We start from the raw sequence: 26,034 nt of genomic DNA on the forward strand, positions 1-26,034 counted from the left end.
GATTTTTCGAAAAAATCCTGTGAAAAAAAATGTACCACCAAGGTTTTGCTGGTACTGCTAAAAACTTCCTTAACATAAGGTTATTCTTTACACAAAAAATCATAGTTGTCCTTCGATTGTAACATCTTCAAAAACAATATCATGTGCATTAACACATGAAAATCGAAAGATTATGAAATTTACCATAATTCAATTTTAATCATTTGGATCGATCAATTTTTGGTTAAAGAACCATTTATTGCCATAAAAGTCGTTACAAATCAGTATTCACATGGCTATAAAGGTTAAAATGAATGAAATAAAATTTTAACCTGCTAGCTTTAACTTTACTTTATTCTAATGTCAATTTATTGAGTTTTTTTTTTTTGTTATTTAGTTTTTAGGTTTAAATCTTAATAAAAGGTTTGGAGAATCAATAAAACAACATAAATATTAATTAACATATTGTTTATTTTTAACAAAAGGTTTTCGAAATGCCGTCCGCCTTTCGCTAAAAATAATCTGCATCTGCGTAAGAATAGTTTGTGCGCGCCATAATAGAATATGTAAGTACCTATGTATAATAAAATTATTACACAAAAAATACGACTGCGTCGTTCTTTCGCGCTAGGTAAGGCAAACTAAGCGTGTTTGCCTTACGCGGCCCGCGTCGCCCGACCCCCCGCCAGTTCCCCTCCGTTTCTCTGCATAAGTACATTCGTTTCCGTACTGTATAGATATTGTAATACTGTGACAATAGGTTATAGGTAAACTGAGCTTGTATGCCGACTGGTGACCGCGAGACTTCTTGCTTAGCCGCTACCAAGCTGCTCAAACACAGGTCGGTTGAGTCTTCGCAAAATGCGAAAAGGTTTAAAATTTCTAAGTCGGGCACAGTCTCCTATACTGTGCCCCGAATACATAAACAGGACGATTCGTCCTCATAATGACCCGCCCGTATTCACAGGCGGCGCCAGATACCTGTTGAAGAGGACAAATCGTCCTGAACAACATTCCCCACACGGCCTCCTGACGGAGGCCGTGTGTGCAAAAAGATCCTTGCTGAAGCTGCTCAAGTGTGCTGTTCCGATGTTATGTGGCAAGTCCGCAAGTGGCATAAAAAATGCTGTCAACAGTCGTTATTATATACAAAACTATAGGGTTTTTATACTCTATACATTAAAAACACACATAAACTGAATATAAATTAAACATCACACAATAAAAACTAGACAATTTCCACATTTTTTTTTATATAATGCGAAAATTGTATGTGTTCCATTCGATTAGAATCGAGTATCTAGTTTTAGCTTTCAGTTCAAAGCATATATTTTCAACAGTCATATCGAGCGCGAGCACCTAAGGCGAGCACATTACAATGTAATGATAGCAACTTCGATTTCTATTAATTTGTACAACAAAATAATTATATTTTAAAAATACTGAGGAACTAACCACTGCTGTTAGTTTTAGCATGTCTGGCTCATTTCATACAAAACAAAAATAATGCCATCCCACTACCAAAAGATGCCGCTAAGTGCATAATTTTAACCAGCAAAAAATAAAATTAGATTAAATTGCAATTTCATTATTTTTTTATAATTTTTTACATACTTTTGTAAATTGAACCTACCTATTTAATTATTTTGCAACGTCATCAAACGTCATGAAACTACTATAAACAAGTTAATTCTCCTCTGATTTGGCGATGCTAAACGATCAATATAGATGGCACTACAGACGTTTTTACTGTTTTCACCTTAATTTTTACGTTTTTAATAGTCTCATTCAAAGGTGCATTCATGCAGTGGCATTAATTTTTTTTTGTACTTATATAAAAAAACAATTAAAACGAGCAACAACACAAACAAGTCATTTTTTTTTTAGTTTAATCAAATACTTTCTATATTTCTGAAAATCATCCCTCCCAGGCATTGCAGATAATATAATATTATATACCTACATCCGAAAACAAGCAACGATTTTTTGGGAGGAATTTAAAATTTGTTGTTGGTCACACTGAACCGGCCTGACAGGCGACAGCTGACAGCAAAGAGGTAATAAATTTTGATAAAAGCTGACAGATACAGATCATAGAGGAATAATGTATAGGATATCCGTCCTTAGTGGGATCGGGAAGGCCATAAACAAAAGAAGAAGAAGAAGAAGAAGAATGTATAGGATACAGTCTGTGGATACAGTTGGGGTTGGGATATTGCGTTTCGCCCGTAGCAAAGCCCGTAGGGCGTAGGTTTCGCCGTTCGCGTGAGAGCGTTTTCACATTGTCCGGTCCGATATCGGATATCGGACGCCGATAGCCGATATCCGATATCGGAGGTTAAGTAAAATGTATGATTTAGGTACCTGTCTTTCACATTGTCCGGTCCGATATCGGATATCGGAGCCAACACCGATATTCCCGTGAACTATCGGACGATAATGTTCAGTATTACCAACTCAATTTTCGATAAGGTAGTATACCAACAGCAAAAAAAGCACTAGTTTGTGTATTTTCAGTCATTTCTAGGCGCTAAATGTAAAAAAAAATCCTTTCATTTACTTTAAACCTTTTTATTAAGAAAACATTCATTTAAGTATTTAAAGGCATTAAAAATACGATTTATACGGGAGCTATTTTAATATATATTTAATATATTGTGTTCTTAAATTCAACCGTATCTTCGAAATATTAGTGTCTTTTATCTTTATTTACTCATTCTGCCTCGCTCCTCCTCCTATTCGGACTACTGTTGTGCTGTAAGCTGTTTATTGTATTGTTGGCATTGAGTCACAGATTTAAGTAGTGCTATGTTTTAGCGCCGATATCAAACCTGTATAATAAATAGCACATCTAAATAATATTAAGTAATTAATAATATCAAATCTTTTTTATATTTTACTCTTCCAGCTGTTTTTGAAGTCGGTTTCTTTATTGTAGTTATTTTTACTGTATGTACAACTACGATCTATCAGTTGAATTTTTTTAAATCAAACCCTTTTTATTGAAAAGAAAATTTACAATACGGCAATTTTGTTTAGTTTTCTCTAAAATTTCAGAATTAGAATGCGGCGACCCTAAATTTTGTCAAGAACGCGCGGTGACTTTTGAGCTTGTTTACTATTTTGGTTGTCATGGCTACCTATATTATTATTAGTCTGTGGTACTTCGTACATTGCGGAAGTGGCGGAATCTGTGACTGTGAATTAGTCTAGTTTAATTTATTTCTGTTTAAATATTTGCACCCCCAGATATTAGGTAGAATGTACATATTAGCACTATAAAATTGTAATAACAGCACCTACATTTGTAAATGTAATTTGAATTTGTATTTGCCAGTTTCGTCGCTTTAATGCTGAGTTGAATTTTATTTTATTTTATTTGTATAAGAACATAACAGTCATACATGATTTAATATAAAAAAGTTCTAAAATTCACTACGACCACACAACATGTTCTATTATTAAAAAAAGAAAAACAGCATATAAAAAAAACAAGCCTCACAATGAAATTGAATATTGAAACTAGATTCTGAGAGCGTTTTCACATTATCCGATCCGATATCGGATATCGGACGCCGATAGCCGATATCCGATATCGGAGGGAAGTAAAATGTATGAAATATGTACCTGTCTTTCACATTGTCCGGTCCGATATCGGATATCGGAGCCGACACCGATATGCCAGCGGCTATCGGACGTTAATGTTCAGTGTTGCCAACTCAATTTTCGAAAAGGCAGTATACCAACAGCAAAAAAGTACTAATTCGTGTATTCTCAGTCTTATAGGGCGATAAATCTTAAAAAAAATTCTTTGCTTTAACCTAAAACCCTTTCTATATTATTTTAGGATGTTTTCAGTGTAATAAGAAAATGCGAACAAAGATTGTATCACTTAATAAATTTATCATAGGTACTACATGAACTTTTATAAATGTATATAGTGATATAGTGAAAAAAGGACTAATTAATGACTAGGTACGGCTTGCTAAAAATACATTTAATAGATTTTGAAAGGTATTTACTAATATGTATTACTAAAACTATTAACTAATACTAGGTTGTAGTAGGTATTGATATAAATTTATTTAATTTATAATGTGTTAACGTAATATGATATAAAATACTATACAAATGACCGATATCAAAACTATTTAGTAAATAGCACATCTAAATAATATGCAGTAATTAATGATATCAAGTCTTTTTTACATTTTACTTTTCTTTTTTTGAAGTTGTTTTTAGTTATTTTTAATGTATGTACAACTATGATCGATCATTTGATTTTTTTTTTAATTATACCTTTTTTATCAACTAGCAATTTAGTTTAGTTTTCTCTAAAAAATCTGGCAACACTCATGATGATATCGGAACGATTTTATCGGACAATGTGAAAGGGCAAATTGTATCCGATATCGGATATCGGCTATCGGCGTCCGATATCCGATATCGGATCGGATAATGTGAAAACGCTCTGACTCTGCAGAGGGTACAAATCCATACTCCGCAGTCAGCAGATTAAACCGGTTTGAAAAACATCAGTTTATTTATTACTATTTATTTCATTTAAAATAAAGTTTATTTTTTGTAACACAAATGCATCCACTGTTTTTTTTAATTCCCCATATATCTACTTTTCCAGTTTCTGGCAACACTCATGATATCGGGATGATATTATCGGATAATGTGAAAGGGCAAATTGTGTCCGATATCGGATATCGGCTATCGGCTTCCGATATCCGATATCGGATCGGATAATGTGAAAAACTGAAAACGCTCTGACAGTGGCAAAGAGGACAGTGGTTTCGCGTGTGGTTTCGCGCGTTGTTGTGTTGTTCACAGATTACTTGCTCAGTGGTTCCACAGAGTACCTTTTTATATGAGTGGTTCACAGGACACAGAGCAAGTAATATTGTTCACAGAGCAAGTAATACCTATATTATATTGTTGGAATTGTTTGTTTCGGTTTGGTTGGTGTGTTGTTTCTTGTGCGCTGTTTTTTTGGATGATCCCAATTTCTCAATTGACTACGACCCCAGCTTCGTCTTTTGGACTCCGTGACTGCTTTCCTACGATTTGGCCTATACTTCTGGACCTCGGTTTGCGAGATTGACGACTTTTGCTGTGCACCCGGACTCTGTGAACTGCCTTATGTTTGGAATCTGTCTGCATTGAAAACCATGGCGCCTGGGCGTAAATGTACCTACTTTGGCTGTAATAACACCAGTTCAGAATTTTCAATGTTCCGGTTCCCTATAAAAGATAAAAGTCGACTGAAACTATGGCTTCAAAATGCTGGTACGTAAATCTTTCTGCTATACTTAATTATGTATATTAAAAATTTATTTCTATTCCCACTGTAACCTTATTCAACAGGTGATTAAAAACCCTTTTTTATTGCAGGAAACATGAATTTAAGCCACTTGACAGAAGATGAGCTATATAACAGATATATCTGTGAAGTCCATTTTGAGCATTGTGATATAAAAAAGACCACTGCGTTTCGACCAGTACTGGAAAAAACAGCTGTACCAATATGTGCTATATCACCAGAACATTTAAAAGTTGAAACACCTGTAAAAGAGTCCAGCAATAAAAGCAAATTACAGTCTGGAGAAGGGAACATTAATAACTCAGGCCCCGGAACCACAGACACAATAGAAAATCTATTGTGTCGTGGACCAATGGGGCCGCTTGGGTCTCAATGGGTTAATAAACCAACAGATCCAGAGTACAATTTTAGTATGCCTAGAAAAACCAAGGATCTTTGTTTGTCTGAGTCTCCGCAAAAAACCATTCTTAAACTTAAAGAAAGCATGACATATTATGTAAAGAAAATAAAAAGTAACAATATAACTATTAAAAGAATGAAAAATAAAATTTCAGGAAAAAAATTTATAGATATAGACAATTTTGAATTCAAAAGTGAGAATGCTAAAATCTTTACAAAAATGCAGCTGAGAAAACGACAAATAAAATGGAAAACTTCTGAAAAAAAATTCTGCTTGTCCTTATATTATAAGTCTCCATCAATGTACAGGCATCTTATAAAGATAGGTCTTATTTTGGCCCCGCTAAGTACAATTAAAAGGTGGAAGCAAAGAAATAGCTCCTTCCCTGATGTACCAAACTTGTTTTGAAAATGTGAAAATAATAAAACTTGAACATGCTTCAATTAAAGAGAAGTGAATTTAGTTTACACATGTTCACGCTCGCCTAACTTCGTTTTCCTCGGCAACGTTTTGACGGACGCTGTCAAAGCGTTGGTTCACCCGTGGTTGACCCACGCTGGTGGAAACAATTTTTTATTATCTATGTTGAGATTGGAACTGGGTGTAATAATAATTATTATTTTTATATAAGAGGTACCTAAAAGAGACCGATTATTCTTCTAAGTACAAATACCAATCCTAAGTATTAAAGACTCTTTAATGAAGAGAAAGATCTCAAAATACCAATACTTAGTATTTAAAGTAAAAGTTACAATTACTGATTTGACACACCCCGGACACTCCATACAAAATTATAGTTTTGACAGTCACACTGTAGAGACTGCAAATGTGTGTGTAAACTCTTTATGGTTGGCACATTTGTGACTAGCGTAAAAAAAAATTCGCGTTTTTCTGATGAAATACATCCGTAAACAGCACAATATCTAACCATTTTCTACGAAAAACGATAATCACAAATCCAAAATAATAAAATTGCTTTAAGTCAATTTGATTAATGTTGTCAATCTTCGTTGCGTTTCGTCTAAAGACGTCGTTGGTATCGTCCTTGCGGGGAAATGGGTACCATAACATGTCTGATCGTGCGGGGTGAGGTAAGTGTTTAATTTTGGCGGGAGGCGGAGAGTGTCCGTTCTGTAGCGTTTAGCTACTATTATGTATTCTGTGGATTTGATTTAGATGACTGATTTTACTGAGAACTTAATTTGAAAAAATAATAAAAATTAAAATTGTTATCTACACTAATATTATAAAGAGGAAAACTTTGTTTGTTTGATTGTAATGAATAGGCTCATAAACTACTGGACCGATTTTGATAAAATTTGGCACAGATAATCTTTAGACCCTGAGAAAGAACGTAGGCTACCTTTTATTGCGAAATATGTACCACGGGCGAAGCCGGGGCGGACGGACCGCTAGTTATTAATATTTTAAAGATATTTTTTTATTATTTTATATTAAATAAATGATTACAACAAATTTAATATACTGTGTTTTCATTTCATGCCCTAATTAAGGCAAAATAATAGGTAAAGTGCACAAAAGTTCAGTATTTTTAGAAATTTCATACTTGACCACGTGAGTTTCGGTTTCGGCCGAAACTGAAGCCACGGCCGAACATTCGGTTTCGGTTTCGGCCTGGAAACCAGTTTCGGTCGGACACTACAAAAATTCTTCTTCCTTCTCATTTAAACCCAAACTCATTTGAAAAAATGAAAGTTAAGCTGGCAACACAAGTGTTTAGCCAATCTGTATCTGCAGCTATGGAAACGGCAGTAGCTACTGGCGATTTAAAAAATGAAACTGCTGAAATATATCGTCATTTTCAATAAAGCTATGTGTGCTGTCATTTCGCCGCTGCACTGTACGTACACGGTGCTTCTGTGTGCGTGTAATGTTGCCAGATATTGAAAAATTTCCCAAATTTTTCCCCGACTACGGAAAAAAGAGGGTTATGTTTTTCGAGTTTATGGATGTATGTATAATATTTCTTTGACACGCCCTGCAGTATAAACCATTGGACCGATTTTGAGTTGTGAGGTTTCATTGCAATGATCTGAATTATTATGTTAGTGGCGGTAGTGACGTAGGCTATATACATAAATGAGAAGTCAAATTTTAATTTTTATTTAAATTCTTTTATTACATAAAGTACCTGCCTACTAAAGTTATATACGGACAAAATAATTGTATTCAATTTTTTATTAAATAAATTACTTACATAAAAAAAGTTTCAATATTAACTATAGGTAATAATTATATTATTTTTTATTTTTCATAATATATGAATACGAATAGCGGTAGTTTTTAGTCGAGAATACGGGACATTTTATTTTCATCATATCCATCATGGAGTTCACATAAATTAAATCGCTAGCGAAAACGACTATGACGTTTTTAAGCTTTATAAAAGTAACAAAAAAAAAAGTATTATGCTTATTAAAATAATCTAATAATTATCATGAACCTTTAGTGCACTATACAAATAATCACATTCACGATCGAAAAATCCAACAGCATTACCCTGAAGATCTTTTAACCATTTTACCGTTTTACCAAAAAAATGGCAAATTCATTTTCAAAATACTGGCAACATACGTTGAAGTTTTGTATTCCTTCATATCTGTAAAATTATTATTCGTATTAAAGAAATAAATCAGCCAAATAATCTACAGAAAACCTGTGAAACGATGTTTTATCTTTTTTTTTTTGTTTTCGGGAACAAATTTTACAGCGTTTTATTATCACAAGACGGCATTTTTTTACTAAAATTGCAAACCCTTTTTGACGTATTGCATGACACTTTATGCGCTATAGCACTGGTGCAGCGACGTATTTGTTTTTGATTTCGTATTTTCTTTGACAAGGGCGACGGGCGGTTGTCATGCTCCATCTGTACTTTATTTTGTAATCTAAGAAATTAAAAATAAAAGAAAAGAATAGAAGGAAAAAAATATGTCAAATTAAATTAACAACAGTACCTACTCAAAAAGCCTGTCACATACTTATTGAACACAACAGCACTGGCCTATCAAGCGTCGCGTAACTAGTATAATAATTCAAAAGAGTTGAAGTCGTACAAATTGCTCAGTCATATCATAGTCCCAGGAGAGCAGCAATTTCGTTAGCATGTCTTTAGTAATGTAACTACTTTTAGAGAGGTCCAAGTGTCTCTTGATTTTATTGTATAAAAGTGGCCACATATAATTCGGTGCACGTTTTGCAAAAGAGGTATTTAATCTAGGAAGTTGTAGGTTATTTCGTCTGTTATTTGAGTATGGTTGATTAGATGAAGCTGTTTTATATATCCTAAGGACTGAATGCAGAATGAAAAGGCGTCTAACACTTAGAACTTTAGATTCAGAGTAGAGTGACGAGGTTGGGAAACGAAAGGGTTTTTTTAACATGACTTTAAGTACCGATCTCTGAGCTCTTTCGAGTCTTATAAGAGCAGAGGTTGGAGCTGAACCCCAGATCGATACGCAGTTCTTTATATTATCATCTAGACGAGATAATATAGCGATACAAAACCCTGTTATAACCTCGTTGTTCATAGTTGCATCGGGTATTGACTCGATAAGGTGCCAAAGGCGCATACAAGCATCTGCAGCAACCAACACTCTTTCTCCACATTGTTCTGTCCTTTGCAGCTTCAGGCGTCAGGCCCTTCGTCATTAGGTCTTTTTTGATGGTCGAAGTCCGAACGTCTTTTTGAGATCAAGGAAAACACCCGTGCAAGCTCTACCCTTGTCCAAGTGAGAGGAGACTAGGTTTATCAGGTGGCTCACAGCATCTTCCGTTGATTTAGCTTTTCGGAAACCAAACTGGACATCTGCCAATAGTTTGTTGGACTCTAAGTATTTGATCAGTCTTTTACTAATACACCGTTCTAATATTTTTGAGAAAGTTGACAGCAACGATATGGGTCTATAGTTACATGGATCGGAGTACAAAGAAGGTAGATTTATGTCGCACGCGGATTTTTTGTCAAGAAATCCTTTGCCTGACTGCGACGTGCATGAAAACGCAACAATTAATGTCCATAATAGAAAGAACGTTAATATATTGCATCTGCAAAAGGAGTGGATAGTGGTAGAACAACAACGAGATCATGAAATATCTCAAATTATGTCAAAATGGCGGACTGGAGATCTACCAAATGATCTAGCTGGATCATACGATATTCGTAAAGGTATACTGTACCGCAAGATTCAACGTAATAAGCAAAACTTATGGTTACCTATTGTGCCTAGGTCTTTAGCTTGGTCGTTAATAAGCCATATTCATTCAGAAATTAAGCATCTAGGTTTCGATAAAACTCTCGAAAAATTGTACGATTCATATTGGTTTCCTGGTATGAATAAAGCGGTTAAAAGGTTTGTTGATTCGTGTTTGGTCTGCAAAGCGTGTAAAAACACTTCCGGTCATGGGCGTAGCTAGCGAATTAAGTATTCTTATTCAAAACACCTTACGGATATTAAGCTTAGTAGTTAGTAGGTACTTCAATTTTTAGATTTGGTTAGGTATCTACCTACCTTCCAGGTCAAAGCTAGAGTGGGGCAAGCGCCCCACCCTGCCCCACCGTGGCTACGCCCATGCTTCCGGTTCTCCTCAGATAAGATTGCATCATAATATTGAGTTACATTTTATTGCTGTTGGTGCAAGTAGAGCAAACGGCCAGGTTGAGCGTGTTATGCAAACTTTAAAAAACATGTTAACTGTTGTGGAAAACAACACAGATAGTGTTTGGCGAGATGAATTAGGTGATATTCAATTAGTAATGAACACAACAAGATGTAGAGTGACGGGGTATACGCCCACGGAATTGATGTTTGGTACGAAGGCTCTAACTCCTGGTTTATCCAAAATTTCTTGCGATAATGATGATAGTCGGTTGAATCTTGATGAAATTCGGGAAAACGCCAGTAAAAGTATAGAAGCAGTAGCGAATCATGATAAAAAGAACGCTTCGATAAAACACGTATCAAACATTTTAAACAAGGTGATTTCGTATTTTTGAAAAATAGTGAACGAAACCAAACAAAATTAGATCGTAAATTTCGGGGACCCTTTAAAATCATTAGTATTTTAGAAAATGACCGTTATGAATTGCAACATGTAGATGGCTCTAAGAGAATTTATAAATACCCCCATGAAAGCTTGCGTGAAGTTCCCAGAGGAAGGGCAGGCTTAACCGAATTAGCGGAAGCGCTTTGTGAACAGGCTCTTAATGAAGATACCGTGTCGGCGACTAATGATAATGCGGGCAGTGTTCGAATTGATGATTCAGCAGTTAGTGACGTTGTTGTGAATCAATCAATAAGCGAGGACGATAAAATTGATGACGACGATACTGTATCCCTATATAGAATTTGCGATGAGGATAGCGACGGTGAAGGTTCGACAGCTACTCGTTTAGCTGATCAAATTAATGATGATGATTTGGTTAATGTGTGGAGAATATGTGATGATCAAGGTAAATTGCTACAGTAGTTTCTAAAGTTTGAAGCTAGCTGGGCATAGAGTAATGGGAGAGTTATTATAGCGATAGCCAGTAGTCTCGTGTTCGGGACTAGCTGGATGTGTCGGTTTCAATGATACTTAATGACTTATCGAGCTGCCTTATTCTCATGAGTAACTGCAATTTTCTACAGTGCCTCATACCATAGGTATGATGGCTTTAAGAGGTTTCGCAGGAATTGAATGGGTGCTGCTGAGTGCTGAGGTATTCCTTAATGAGAGTGTTTTCCTAATATGTGGTCCTTTTCAGATGAGTAACGACTAGGCATATGCTGGACTCGGACGTAAGATGATTAACGCCCGAGGCCGGGCGTCTGTCAGGAAGGCCGTGTCGGCGTGAAAAGGAATTGGCAAAGTACCTACGCGATGTGACACTGAATGGAGCTAGTGTCGCGTACCGACGGAACGCCGGGGCCGAAGAAAGGGCGCGAAAAAGAACTGTCACTTGTCGTGACTTGTCAGTGGTCTCTTTGTTCGGAAACAATTAGTTTTTCCCTCGGCGGATCGTTTTTGCCCATTGTCCTTTTGTGTCTACTTAAATTATAATTTGTAAAGGAATTGCTAATAAAAGTTATAAGAATTATGAATCATAATCATTCCGATCTCGGCCAACCTCCGACAGACTAATAATTATAAAAATTCATGATTATTGTAATTCCGAGAAGCGAAACATTAAAGAACAATCTTTTATTAAAAAGTTTTGAGATTTAAACCGTAGAAAAGGTTTTGAATGATCTTTTGCGTTTTTTTTCTTTATGCGCCTAAAATTAAATATTTCGACATCGATTCCCGTAAAAATGAAGCATTTTCCCGTTAGAAAAATTGGCTATGTTCATCAGGTAGGTATAATTTTTGTCTAGTACCTATTAAGAATACCTATTAAAATTTTGAAAAAATTCTTTTCTTTAGGAAATTTTTAGCATTAATTAAGTACCTTGTTTTGTCATTCATTTATAAGCAAAACGCGAGCCGCAATGCGTGTTTGTATGCGGTTTTGCGTTTTCAGCTATTCCTGTGCTGCTCGCGTTTAACCGCAGTGCGTGCTAAGCCTTACTTGGTAATAATCATTCGAACACTTGTTTATCTATCTTTTTCCTGGTCCTTTCTAGGTAGGTAATCTAAATTATTTCATTTTTGCAGTACCTAGGTAATTAATTCATTTCGGCTTGAAGAGACAAGGCCATTATGTGAGGTGAGATTGCCAAATATGGGTGATCTGTAGAAATAAATAATCCTATATGTCTAATGGATCTATCTAAAGGCAAAAGATTAAAAATTACGCGTTAAAAAATGACTAAAGTTAAGTATATAGGTAGCTTCCTGTGCAGATAAGATGCGCACTAATAAACGCAACCACTACCGCCAGCCAGACAGCCCGGACTGTAACCGAAATTAGGCTTGTTGAAAAAATATCGATACATCGATATATCGATATTTTTAATTCGAAATATCGATATTTTTTGCCGATATATTGTTAACCGATAAATCGATATATCGATATAAAATATCCAATATCGAAAATTGTATCAAAAACGATATTTTTATTTTATTTATGGATTTTGGCTAAAGTCGCTAGAATTCAAAGCCGTAGAACAAATGAAAAAATAACTGTATAGTCTATGACTTGTGTTGACACCACACTTGACAGTTGACAGTTGGCACTTCACTTGACACTTCACTACTTCAGTTGTTTACTATCCTATCTCTCAAGTTGGATCGAACTGCACATGGTGTGCGAATTTTATTATAATCGGTTAAGTGGTTTAGGAGTCCATTGAGGACAAACATTGTGACACGAGATTTATATATGTATATTAAGATAAGATTACAATTGATATTATTGCGCTAAATACACTGTTATTTTAAAACCACTTTTTTTTTTTAATTTTGCCGATATATCGATATATCGATAATTTTTCCGCGATATATCAATGCCGATATTGATATTTTTTTTAAATATCGATGTATCGATATATCGATATTTTTTTTCACTTTCGACATCCCTAACCGAAATAGCAAGAGAAACAGCATATCAAAAACCCAACTATACTAAAATGACTTTTTTTAAAACGTTGGTAGCTCCGTAGCTCCCGTACCAATATGTTACGTTTTTGAATTTTGTTGAACTGTCAAATGTTGCCTATTAAAATGGTTCTTCTACCTTGGGTTCTACTATTATAGTACATAGTACGCCATTTGCCCCACTGGCACGGCCTGAGGGCACGGCTCTACTTGCGCAAATTCACAGCGCAACTTTTTTTGTATGGAATTGGACCGTCTGTTGTATACGTAGTATATTATTATTAGTCTATGGTTTTATAAATACATAATTTAATAAAACTCCAAAATAGAATTCAATGTTTTTATTCAAGTAAACTTTTTTATACTCCTTCACTGCTTCCTTATCTTTTAGTAAAATATCGTTTATCATAAGACAGAAATAGTCTTAGGGCGGCCGTACACGGACCGCTTCAAGACTGCTTGAGACCGACCGCGACGGCTCGAGCAGTCATGTGTACGGCGGTGAAAGAATGTCTATAATTAACCGCGAAGTCGCGTCTTTAAGCCTTCGTTCCTAACTGCTTGAAGCGGTCCATATACGGCCGCCCTTATTCATTTAAATGCCAATCAACATTTCAATATATTATGTTAACCACTTTCCTAAAAAATTAAAAACTTAAAACATTTATTTGTTCACTTTAAGATCTGTCAAATGATGCCACATTATGGCACTACAAATTCTGAAAACAATTTTTACAGAGAAAAATCGGCAAAAAAACTGATCGTAGCTATAAATTAAAAAACGATATATACAGGGTGTAATCGTTAAGTGTGCACAATCGATTATTCCGTAACTATTGCAGATACCAAAAAACTTTAAACTGATATCGAAAGTACTTAACCTAATGAGTAAAATGGCCATAATAAATTTTTTAAAATAAAACGAGAAATATCCAAAAATGTTACATTAAACGCTCCCATACATTTTATTTCCCATACATTTTGTATTCATAGCAGATTTTCGAAGTGATGTCCTCATTGTGCAATACAATGAGGAGCTCTATTTACAGTTTCTAAATGAACTTCCCTTCAAATTTGCGAAGTAATTAAAGCAGAAAACCAAAAAAAGAAAGAAAAAGCTAAAATCTTTCATATTAAATGTACTAGGTTGATCCAAAAGTAATGATAATTGGGTATTTCCTGTAAACATAAAAATATAAAATAAATGTTTTTTGCTTGCTCATGTATTCACTAAATAATCACAAAAAAAACATATGAACAGGCCACGTTTCCAATTATTTACATTAATTTGAATGTGAACCGTGCGCGTGCCAGAATGTTTCCCGACGAAAAGAAGAAACAACGATTCGACATGTAGAGGGTAAATTTCTAAATTTTTAATGATATCAGGATAATTTTTTGTTACGTTTTGTGATCATGGACGTTACCCGAGTTCACCATGTTTATGCTGAAACCAAAAAACAATCAACGTCCTGGATGCGAGCTTCCAAAGTGACGATGAAGAAATTCAAAGTGAAAATCAGTAGGTTAGATTAAAGCGGTAGTTTTTTGGGACGCTGAAGGAAAAATCATGGTGGAATATTTTAAAAAGGTAGCCACTTTATTGGGCTCTTACTAAACAGACCAAATTAAAAGATTGCGGTAGGTTAGTAAGGAAAAGAGACATGGCAAACTGTGTACACTTAACGATTACACCCTGTATATATCTATATATACAGGGTGTAATCGTTAAGTGTGCACAGGCGATTATGCCGTAACTATTACAGATATCAAAAAACTTTAAACTGATATCGAAAATATTTAACCTAATGAGTAAAATGGCCATAATATTTTTTTAAAAATAAAACGAGAAATATCTTAAAAAATAACTTGAAACCCTCCCATACATTTAGTATGAGATACGAATATCCCATGTACATAGGTTGATCCAAAAGTAATGATAATCAATATTAAAAAAGGTCATTACAGTTATAATAATTATGTAGTTCTATAGATAGTCTTCTAACTAGAAAATATACTTCAATATTTTTTTTCCTAAACTTAAAAAAAAATTTTGACTTCATCCACAAAAACCCCTCCACGCGGCCATCACTTCGCTGTCGTCTTAAAATAATTTATTGCTAAGAAAGTGTTTCTTGTTCCGAGGAAAGAGATAAAAGTAAATAGGAACTAGATCTAAAAAATAGGGTAGGTGTTCAAGCAATTGGAATGCCGATTTTTGAATGGCAGCCATCGCAACTGACGCTTTGTGATCTGGTGCGTTGTCTTGGTGAATCAGCGTTCAGGTCCGCAGTTTTCCATGTCTCTCTTCCTTATTAACCTACCGCAATCTTTTAATTTGGTCTATTTAGTAAGAGCCCAATAAAGTGGCTACCTTTTTAAATTCTACCATAATTATTCCTTCAGCGTCCCAAAAAACTACCGCTTTAATCTAACCTACTGATTTTCACTTTGAATTTCTTCATCGTCACTTTGGAAGCTCGCATCCAGGACATTGATTGTTTTTTGCTTTCAGCATAAACATGGTGAACTCGGGTAACGTCCATGATCACAAAACGTGACAAAAAATTATCCTGATATCATTAAAAATTTACCCTCTACATGTCGAATCGTTGTTTCTTCTTTTCGTCGGGAAACATTCTGGCACGCACGGTTCTCATTCAAATTAATGTAAATAATAATTGGAAACGTGGCCTGTTGATATGATTTTTTTGTGATTACTTAGTGAATACATGAGCAAGCAAAAAACATTTATTTTATATTTTTATGTGCACAGGAAATACCTAATTATCGTTACTTTTGGATCAACCTAGTACATTTAATATGAAAGATTTTAGCTTTTTCTTTATTTTTTTGGTTTTCTGCTTTAATTACTTCGCAAATTTGAAGGGAAGTTCATTTAGAAACTGTAAATAGAGCTCCTCATTGTATTGCACAATGAGGACATCACTTCGAAAATCTGCTAAATGTATGGGAAATAAAATGTATGGGAGCGTTTAATGTAACATTTTTGGATATTTCTCGTTTTATTTTTAAAAATTTATTATGGCCATTTTACTCATTAGGTTAAGTACTTTCGATATCAGTTTAAAGTTTTTTGGTATCTGCAATAGTTACGGAATAATCGCTTGTGCACACTTAACGATTACACCCTGTATACATAGGTACTAGCGGTCCGCCCCGGCTTCGCCCGTGGTACCTACATGTTTAAACTATTCTATCTCTCAAGTTGGATCGAACTGCACATGGTGTGCGAATTTTATTATAATCGGTTAAGTGGTTTAGGAGTCCATTGAGGACAAACATTGTGACACGAGATTTATATATATTTAGATATATATAGTGTTTGCAGATTGATTACAATATTATTAAAACAAAATGCTTTTAGGTATGTTTTGATTATTTCATAGTCATCTTTATTACTACCAATACATAAATATTCAAGTCAACATTTTCATTCATTTGTTAGAAATACAACACTGCTTTTGCTATAAATCCATAAGCTTATTTGGTATTTTCTAGGGTCTTAACTATTTTAAAGTCAAACATTTATTTATTCAATTACACTTCTTCTATTCTAGAAGCACTTTTGAATCGTCATTACATATTACTTTTAACATTTACCACCGATTCGGAAAGCAGTATCTACGGAGAAGAACCGGCAAGAACTCCATAGTTGCTCTTTTAAATCATGTCAGTATTACAATTTAATTATACTAGATATGTAACAGCGTATATATTTTCAAAATATGCCAAAGAACTAAACTAATGCAATACAGGGTTGTCAGAGTCAGGCAAGTCGACCAAATCCCGTTAAGAGCACATAGTGTACCTCGTTTCGACTGATAACACTATGTACATTGTACTACAGGATGTCCCAAAAAGTAGTGATATATTGAAGCTGGGAGGTAGAGGACCTAGAGGGCTATCCGAATCACCCCCATGTATGTCATGCGATTTATCATATTTTCGGAGTTATGCAGTTTTTTTTAATTTATCACCTATGATGAGATTTTTATTCAAGGTGACGGTAATTATTGCGGTAGATGCTTTTAGTCTTGGTTTTATTCTATTCAAAGATCTAACGATACGATAGTAAATGTTACTGTACTAAATTGGCCTATCCATCAGCTTAGCACACAACAAAATCAAGCATCTACCGCAATAATTAACGTATTAAATAAAAATCGCATGGGGGTGATTCAGATAGCCCTTTAGGTCATCTACCTCCCAGCTTCAGTATATCACTACTTTTTGGGACACCCTGTATAACATACACAACTACTATCCGAAATCTAACCGTTTCGGGATATTCTAACGTTTCATGCAAAGTTCCCAATTTTCGACTATGAGCTTAGATAATTTGAAATGTGTTATTCTTATTATTACTAATGTACAATTTTGACATGCAGAATAAGATGCTTTATGACCTCTCTAATGGCGCCTTTCCACCAGCGATGTGCTATGTAGATATGCTTCAACCACAAACCACACACACGTACGTGCCACAGCAACGTAGCATAGCACATCTCTGGTGGAAAAGCGCCCTAACACATCTTTTTCTCAAGAAACATGTAATACTAACTGATTATTCACTTCTCAAAGTCTTAGTGTAATGTACATCATTGAAATATGTATATCCGTGACACTTATCTACCACAAATATTTTAAATACAAGTAAAAATAATTTAACTAGTAAAAATTTGTTCGACAAAAGTCTCAATTGCACAAATTTCTATGACAGTACATAAAGCCATAAGACTAGAGAGAAATTAAAATATTAGAACACAAATTATTAATTGGCATAATCTTACACTAATAATATATCATGGTGATATAAATTATTATTGACAATACATTGAGTATTGAGTCATTTAGTTGTAAAATATTTATACTACTTACAATATAACATAAAAAATATAAAATAATCTGTTTCCTATAATAATATATGAAAAAATATCACTTCCTACGGAAATTCGTCACTTATAGTATCACCTTTGCTTGTGATTATTTATCCTTTATTCTGAATTTAGGCTAGAAAGTTTCTTTATTATAATTTCATCTCTAGCTTTCAAGCTCGCTTCCAAGTTTGTCCAGCTAACTTGTGTGGAGACAGTTTTGTTGTTTACGCGCTTCATATATTTTTCTGATAGTTCAGAAGCGTATGCTGAAGGTACAAATTCTTTTGTTGGTTCTACTCTTACTGGCTCACTTGCAGCAGGGCTTGTTCCGTCTGTTTGACTGTTTGGAGACTTTCTATTTTCTCTCTTTTTGAAGGTAATTGGTCCTAAGAACAAACCAGACTTGGCTTGCTCTTCTGGACCCTTCAACCACGTGATTACTTTTTCTATTGATTTTTGTACGTTTGCTGATGGTTCATTACTTACACATTCACTTGATTCTGTGCTAATATTAGAAATTTTATTTTCAGTCTTATCAATATTATAACTCTCACTTGATGGAGAATAATCCTCTCTTCTGAACCATTTGTTGACTTTGTCAATGGAATTATCCATGTATGTTTGTGTTTCCTCCGCCTCACTAGTCCTATCTATTATTATTTCATGTGCTTGCTTCTTTTCAGTCTCATTATCACAGACTGAGGTTTTGTAATATTGTGGCGTTATCAAATTTGGTTTGGCCCCTATAACCTCATCCTGTTTTGTGGTTGGTGCCGAATCCGAAGATAATTTCATCAATGTAGCAATTGCTAAATTTCTTTGCCTCTTAACTTTAACACAACTCGTTTGTGCAGTGTTACTTATGCTAGTTATGAGATTTTCTCTCAATTTCTCCTTTTCGTTTGGCTCAAGACTAGACATATCTATTCTACTATCGACGGGAATCACTTCTATTTTCTTCGAATCACACAGAGGACTATGGTTTTGACCAACACCATTGTTTTGTTTTGTTTCTACTGTGCTCAAATCCTTTTTTTCCTTAAATTGATTTGAATTCTTTACGTCTTGTTTGTTTGGCATTATATTTTCGTTTAGAGGCGATGCGATTGTCCTTTTTCTATTTGAATTGGTACTTAATGTTAAATTTGCACTAGATTTTGGTACGAAAGGTGGTACAGAAGGATTTAATTTACTTATAACTACAGCCTCTTGAGTAAATGTTTCTCTTATTTTCGTGTTGTCAGACTCGTCGAAAGATGAATCATTTGTTGAGTAGCCGTCAACCTGAAATAAAAAGGAAAGAAACTTATATAACACATAATTTTTTAATTTTTAAGCAATCACATTGGTGTAGTGAAGCTACCTGCGAGAGGAGAGAATGCAGTCTACAGACTATTTAAATATCCAATTTTAATTATATTAATACATCATCAGTCCATTATGTTCTCAATGTGGAGATGTGGGCCTCCTATGAGAGTACTAAATCTATACTAATATTATCAAGCTGAAGTGTTTGTTTGTTTGTTTGAACGGGCTAATATCGGGAACTATTGGTCCGATTTTAAAAATGAATTTGGTGTTAGATAGCCCATTTATCGAGAAAGGCAATATATTATCTCGCTAAGACCAACACGAGCAGAGCACTGCGGGTAAAATCACGGAGCACAGCGTGTGTTACATAAATCTTAAAAACTTTACTAATATAGTAAATATTCGATTCGCGTATTGCATCGACAACAATCGTAACAAATTAAGCGACACTACTTAAGTTGCGGAAATAATTTCGATACAATAATAATAATTTTATACAACCTCAAGTTACTATTCTCAATTAATCACATTACTATTCTCAATTAATTTAGATTTTATAATTTCATAATACCAAACAATAGACAAAGTACATGGGATATTCCTTTTGCTTTGGTAATCCATCGCTCTATAATCATGGCGCCACTTCAGATACCTAATAGGTATCTAAATTGTTTAGTGTTCAATAGATTTCCTTGAGGCTGAATCATGATTCCTTTTGCATATAAATGTACGACAAATCAAATAAATTTATGGAGGAAGGAAATCTTATAATAATTTATACAGCGTACAAATTAAAACACACGCTTTAACTCATGAAATTAATGTATTGTCACCATTGCTTGATTAATGTACAAAGTGTGAATAAAATATGTTTAATGTGGGGCAAAATCAAAAGAAGTTGTTTAAATACAAGTACGTTGGTTACATACAAAGTTACAGATGAAGCTAAAACAAAACGTGTTATAAATATTATATTCTAAAATTCTAAAATAGTCTTCGAGACTGGCCGGTGCAAAGCCTCAATTAATTTTGTCAAAAAGTTGTATTTTTGCTACAAATAACTAATTGATTACGCTTCTGGGATTCAGAACAAGTAAGTCGTTATGGTATTATAAAGGTCTGATTTAAAACATAAGCGAAATATACAAATATAAATAACTAGCTGTGCCGCGCGGTTTCACCCGCGTGGCTCCGCTCCTGTTGCTCTTAGCGTGATAATATATTGCCTATATTACTCGTGGATAATGTAGCTTTCGAATGGTGAAAGAATTTTTAAAATCGGTCCAGTAGTTTATGAGCCTATTCATTACAATCAAACAAACAAAGTTTTCCTCTTTATAATACTAGTGTTGATCAATAATAATTTGAGCATGTTACAAGCGAAATATACAAATATAAATGATAATAATTTGAGCATGTTACCCACTTAAAATATTATGTCATCAAATTACAAGCAGCTGAGTGGAATGTGCTGATTCTTTGAAGTGTCGTAATAAATTACGCATAGCAACAAAAAATGACGTTCAAATATATTTTAAGTGGATCGTAAATTAAAACTTGAGTGCATATTTGTTTATTTATTGATTGTAGTTGTTCTTAAAAAAATATGAGAATGTGAAACCCTTCATTTTATAAATTGGAATGCTGAGAAAAAAAAAATTATGTTAACTGGGGTATTTGAAACCAGAAGAGTTACACAATGGAGAATGATGCTTTAATTTATGAATAATGGACTTTATTTTAAGGCTTAATGTTAATTAATTAATTAATTAAATGTTGTTAAACATATTAATTTAATTATTAATGCTCAATTTAATGTTGTTTAAACATATTTCAAACAAACTATCTAATACTAACTAAATCTAAAAATATAACATTAACACTGCAACAAAATTGAAAAACTATGAAGATAATTTAAGAGACAAAATTTGTTAGCTACGCAGCTTACTTTATAAATAAAATGAATTTATTTATAATACATTATTCTTCAAACTAAAATATAAATAATATTAAAAAAGACATTGCTTGTTCAATAGGCTTCATTGCTAACAGCTACTAGACTACAGGCAGTAAAAAAATATATATTTATTATTTACCAAGCGTATCATATCTGTGATCCCTTGTAGGTCTGGTTTATTCTCATCTTGTAAAATGCAGTGGCCATTTAAATTGTGCATGTCTTGTAACTCGTCTGAAATAAAATGATAGAAATCTTTAAAAAAAAAAGAGTCAATACAGATTATAGGAGTTTTAACATAATATTGTGATATAGTTCACACTAGACATAGATGTACCACAATACATAAAATTACTTTTACTTTTTATAACACCTTGAAACAATAAAAAAAAGCTTTAACCATTGAGCTATTATTACTACATATAGAGGAGACACCATGAAGAAAATGTGTGCGCCAAGCGCGTTGGCGGTGTTGTCTCTGTACGTAGTAGTAGTATCTCAATGGCTTTAACTAATGAATTATAAATAATTTAGACAAAAGCATTCAACATTTTTTATTCAATAATGATATATACTATCAAACTATATAGTTGTACTTATTAAATGATGAAGTTGTGATTTCAATAATTTTCCAAAAATAATATTTATGCCCTCAGCCCCCGGAATCACAGACACAATAGTAAATCTATTGTGTCGTGGACCGATGGGGCTGCTCGGTGGTCAATGGGTTAAAATAGAGTTACAAGCCGTTAGAACACTAAATAAAGAAATTGGATACTTAAATAAAGTATAGAAAAATAAGCCAAATTTAAGCTTAATTTTCATTAATGACACTAAAAACAGTGGTAGAAAGCTATTTTCCTAACATTATGTTTTATCCAACAAAATTCAAGCACTTATCATCAACTAATTAAGATTCTTGATAACTAATTATAAAACTATTAAATTTGAATATAGTTTAAATGTTTCAAAAGAAAACAAAAGCTTTTGAAACCAAGCTCTAAAATCGGAAAATATTACGTACCTTCGTCAGTATTATATCGTGGTTTTTGTTTACCCACAATAACATATTTTGCGTCTAGGTCACTGACAATCTGACCCGATGCTCTTGCGATGTCTTGCGTTACATCTTCTATCGTATACCATTTTCCACAACTCATTGTTACGCTGCAAAAAATCATCGATATTACAATAGTTATAACATTCAAACACGTTGCAACATGTCAATGCAATCCGTTTTTGCCAGTAGTTTAGATGAAAATGGTGAAACTTACGATGATAAAGTACGTTATAAATCAACGTGTATTTTATTCCAACGGAGCATCAAATCACAATTTTGCCTAAATTAAGATTTATTAAAACTAAAACATTTATCGACCACTTATTTTTCGTTAAAACTATGTTTGATGCGTCAGGCGTGAGGCGAAGCTAAAATTATAGTGACTGCAGTGTGACGAACATTACTGACGAAAACAAAGGACGGAAATTAGCACGTGAGTAATCATAGATGAGTAATATTGCCTGGCGGGAGGCCTCCAGGCTCGAAAATCGAAATTCGAATTATCGAATACCTAGAGCGTTTTCACATTGTCCGGTCCGATATCGGATATCGGAAGCCGATAGCCGATATCCGATATCGGACACAATTTGCCCTTTCACATTATCCGATATTATCGTCCCGATATCATGAGTGTTGCCAGAAACTGGAAAAGTAGATATATGGAGAATTAAAAAAAACAGTGGATGCATTTATGTTACAAAAAATAAACTTTATTTTAAATAAAATAAATAGTAATAAATAAACTATCTTTTTCAAACCGGTTTAATCTGCTGACTGCGGAGTTTGGATTTGTACCCTCTGCAGAGTCAGAATCTAGTTTCAATATTCAATTTCATTGTGAGGCTTGTTTTTTTTATATGCTGTTTTTCTTTTTTTAATAATAGAACATGTTGTGTGGTCGTAGTGAATTTTAGAACTTTTTTATATTAAATCATGTACGACTGTTATGTTCTTATACAAATAAAATAAAATAAAATTCAACTCTGTATTAAAGCGACGAAACTGGCAAATATAAATATTAAATTCAAATTACATTTACAAATGTAGGTGCTGTTATCTACCACAGAACAGTAAATTATCTACGTAGTACCACAGACTAATAATAATATAGCCATACGAGCCATGACAACCAAAATGGTAAACAAGCCAAACAAGCTCAAAAGTCGCCGCGCGTTCGTGACAAAATGTAAGGTCGCCGCATTCTAATTCTGAAATTTTAGAGAAAACTAAACAAAATTGCCGTATTGTAAATTTTCTTTTCAATAAAAAGGGTTTGATTTAAAAAAAATTCAACTGATAGATCGTAGTTGTACATACAGTAAAAATAACTACAAAAAAGAAACCGACTTCAAAAACAGCTGGAAAAGTAAAATATAAAAAAGATTTGATATTATTAATTACTTAATATTATTTAGATGTGCTATTTATTATACAGGTTTGATATCGGCGCTAAAACAAAGCACTAAATCTGTGACTCAATGACAACAATACAATAAACAGCTTACAGCACAACAGTAGTCCAAGTAGGAGGAGGAGCGAGGCAGAATGAGTAAATAAAGATAAAAGACACTAATATTTCGAAGATACGGTTGAATTTAAGAACGCAATATATTTTTGTTTACTTCAGTTCAGCCAATTGCCGTATATTATAGGACGGTATTAAAATAGCTCCCGTAAAAATAGTATTTTTAATGCCTTTAAATACTTAAATGAATAAAAAGTTTTAAAGTAAATGAAAGGATTTTTTTTTACATTGAGCGCAATTGACATTGAAAATACACAAACTAGTGCTTTTTTTGCTGTTGGTATACTACCTTTTCGAAAATTGAGTTGGTAACACTGAACATTATCGTCCGATAGTTCACGGGAATATCGGTGTTGGCTCCGATATCCGATATCGGACCGGACAATGTGAAAGACAGGTACCTAAATCATACATTTTACTTAGCCTCCGATATCGGATATCGGCTATCGGCGCCCGATATCCGATATCGGACCGGACAATGTGAAAACGCTCTAAGCTAATTCGATAGGGTATTGCCAAGAAGCTTATACCTATCTAATACACTGGAGATTGCACTATGAGCGTTGACAAGTCACGGGAAGGTATGACCTTGAATGACGCCTGGTTGTTTTTGTCCCTTTCACACCTAACTTGGCAAGTTGGTGTGAAAGGGATGTAGGTCCGGTGTACTTGTCAACGTTCATAGTGCAATCTCCAGTGTATTAGATATAAGCTTCTTGGGTATTGCTGATTGCATTTTGCACTTTTTTTGACATAATTTGACAGTTGACACTTGGCAGATAACTGCACGAAATTACTTCCACAGATATCACAGTTAAGCACGAGGTTCACAAGAAAATAGGTACAGAGGTGCTGAATGAAATAAAACTATAGGTATTTTGCGAAAAAAAGGTAACATTTTTGGATACTGTACATTATTCAATGATCTGTCTACAATATGATTATTTCAAGACTTTTTTTTTAGGTTAGTTTGGGAAATTCAAATAAATCTCTTAACTATGTCTACACACCTCCGGTTTTCTTTTTTATGTGTCTGTTTTCACTTATTGATAATGGTTTTTTTGTGGGTTTTTGTGTTTTTATCTATACTAGGTATTTTCAAACTTTAAAAAATCGACTTCCAACCATTGAGATACTATTACTACGTATGGAGAAGACACCGCCTACATCACTTATATTCCGCTCAACAGAGGTCAACCGGTTCCACTGCACTCTGTCGAGTGTCGCTCCTATATAAACAGTATTATCTATGCAGTCGCTTTAGGGCGATGGTCGCATCCATGTTTTATTTGTTAAAGCAAAAAACCATGAAAATCATCAAATATGCCTTCGAGTGTGTTACGATATTGTACTAATAATTCAAGTAATGCGGCAAAGTACAAAGAAATAACTTTTTATCGGTAATTAAATAGATAATCATTTTTAAAACTTGGTTCGAGCAAAATTTTTGGCGGGCGCCATTTTGCGTCATTTGTAATAGACTAAAAATTTAAGAAATGGCATTGAGAAAGAAGAAAGATACAGGGTGTAATCGTTAAATGTGCACAGGCGATTATTCCGCTGATATCGAAAGCCCTTTACCTAATGAGTAAAATGACAATAATAACATTTAAAAAGTAAAACAGGAAATATCCAAAAAAGTTACATTAAACACTCCCATACATTGAATTTTCCATACATTTTGTCTATTTTGTGTTCAAAGCAAATGTTCGGAGTGACATCCTCGTATTGGAATACCATTGTATTCCACATCGAGCTCTATTAACGTTTCTAAATGAATTTTTATTAAAATTTACGAAGTAATTTAAGCACAAATTAAAAAAAAAAATGTTGTGTGGTTTTATGAAACCACGGTAAAAGTGAAACTTTTTTTCACAATATAGACATTTAACTAAAAATTATCGTATTTGTACGATAATTATCGTACGTATCGTGCGTCACGCGACATGCGCTACACAGACCAAAAAGTTTGAGACGATGTAATAAAAGTTTCACTTTAAAAAGAACCAAAATTTTTCATATTACATGTTTAG

At 33.9% G+C, this 26,034-nt stretch overlaps 3 protein-coding genes across 3 annotated transcripts; 2 read left to right on the forward strand and 1 right to left on the reverse strand.

Moving 5' to 3' along the window:
- The first annotated feature begins 4,776 nt into the window (after positions 1 to 4,776).
- On the forward strand, positions 4,777 to 6,467 carry LOC123695289. The gene is made up of 2 exons (XM_045641081.1): positions 4,777 to 5,274; positions 5,380 to 6,467. Exons 1-2 carry the CDS (start codon positions 5,157 to 5,159, stop codon positions 6,114 to 6,116), a joined length of 855 nt encoding a protein of 284 aa, XP_045497037.1. The 5' UTR covers positions 4,777 to 5,156; the 3' UTR covers positions 6,117 to 6,467.
- A 3,204-nt stretch (positions 6,468 to 9,671) lies between these two features.
- Positions 9,672 to 11,809, forward strand: LOC123695648. Its single transcript, XM_045641554.1, has 3 exons — positions 9,672 to 9,921; positions 10,669 to 11,181; positions 11,476 to 11,809. Exons 1-3 carry the CDS (start codon positions 9,672 to 9,674, stop codon positions 11,481 to 11,483), a joined length of 771 nt encoding a protein of 256 aa, XP_045497510.1. The 3' UTR covers positions 11,484 to 11,809.
- A 4,827-nt stretch (positions 11,810 to 16,636) lies between these two features.
- On the reverse strand, positions 16,637 to 23,216 carry LOC123695593. The gene is made up of 4 exons (XM_045641490.1): positions 22,691 to 23,216; positions 22,441 to 22,583; positions 21,556 to 21,650; positions 16,637 to 19,432 (listed from the first exon to the last, which is right to left on the reverse strand). Exons 2-4 carry the CDS (start codon positions 22,574 to 22,576, stop codon positions 18,266 to 18,268), a joined length of 1,398 nt encoding a protein of 465 aa, XP_045497446.1. The 5' UTR covers positions 22,577 to 22,583; positions 22,691 to 23,216; the 3' UTR covers positions 16,637 to 18,265.
- Between the last annotated feature and the right edge of the window lie 2,818 nt (positions 23,217 to 26,034).

Source organism: Colias croceus, chromosome 11, assembly GCF_905220415.1.
Source record: "Colias croceus chromosome 11, ilColCroc2.1".
Taxonomy (NCBI): domain Eukaryota; kingdom Metazoa; phylum Arthropoda; class Insecta; order Lepidoptera; family Pieridae; genus Colias; species Colias croceus.

Bases quoted from the DNA above. Each gene is read 5' to 3' on its own strand.
- LOC123695648 (XM_045641554.1), top strand. From the start codon at position 9,672: ATGTCGCACGCGGATTTTTTGTCAAGAAATCCTTTGCCTGACTGCGAC. The intron at 9,922-10,668 runs GTAATAAGCAAA...CATGATAAAAAG, and splicing joins ACTGTACCGCAAGATTCAAC to AACGCTTCGATAAAACACGT.
- LOC123695593 (XM_045641490.1), bottom strand. From the start codon at position 22,576: ATGAGTTGTGGAAAATGGTATACGATAGAAGATGTAACGCAAGACATC. The intron at 21,651-22,440 runs GTACGTAATATT...ATTTTATTTCAG, and splicing joins ACGATATAATACTGACGAAG to ACGAGTTACAAGACATGCAC. The intron at 19,433-21,555 runs GTAAATAATAAA...TTTTTATTTCAG, and splicing joins TCACAGATATGATACGCTTG to GTTGACGGCTACTCAACAAA.
- LOC123695289 (XM_045641081.1), top strand. From the start codon at position 5,157: ATGGCGCCTGGGCGTAAATGTACCTACTTTGGCTGTAATAACACCAGT. The intron at 5,275-5,379 runs GTACGTAAATCT...TTTTTATTGCAG, and splicing joins ACTATGGCTTCAAAATGCTG to GAAACATGAATTTAAGCCAC.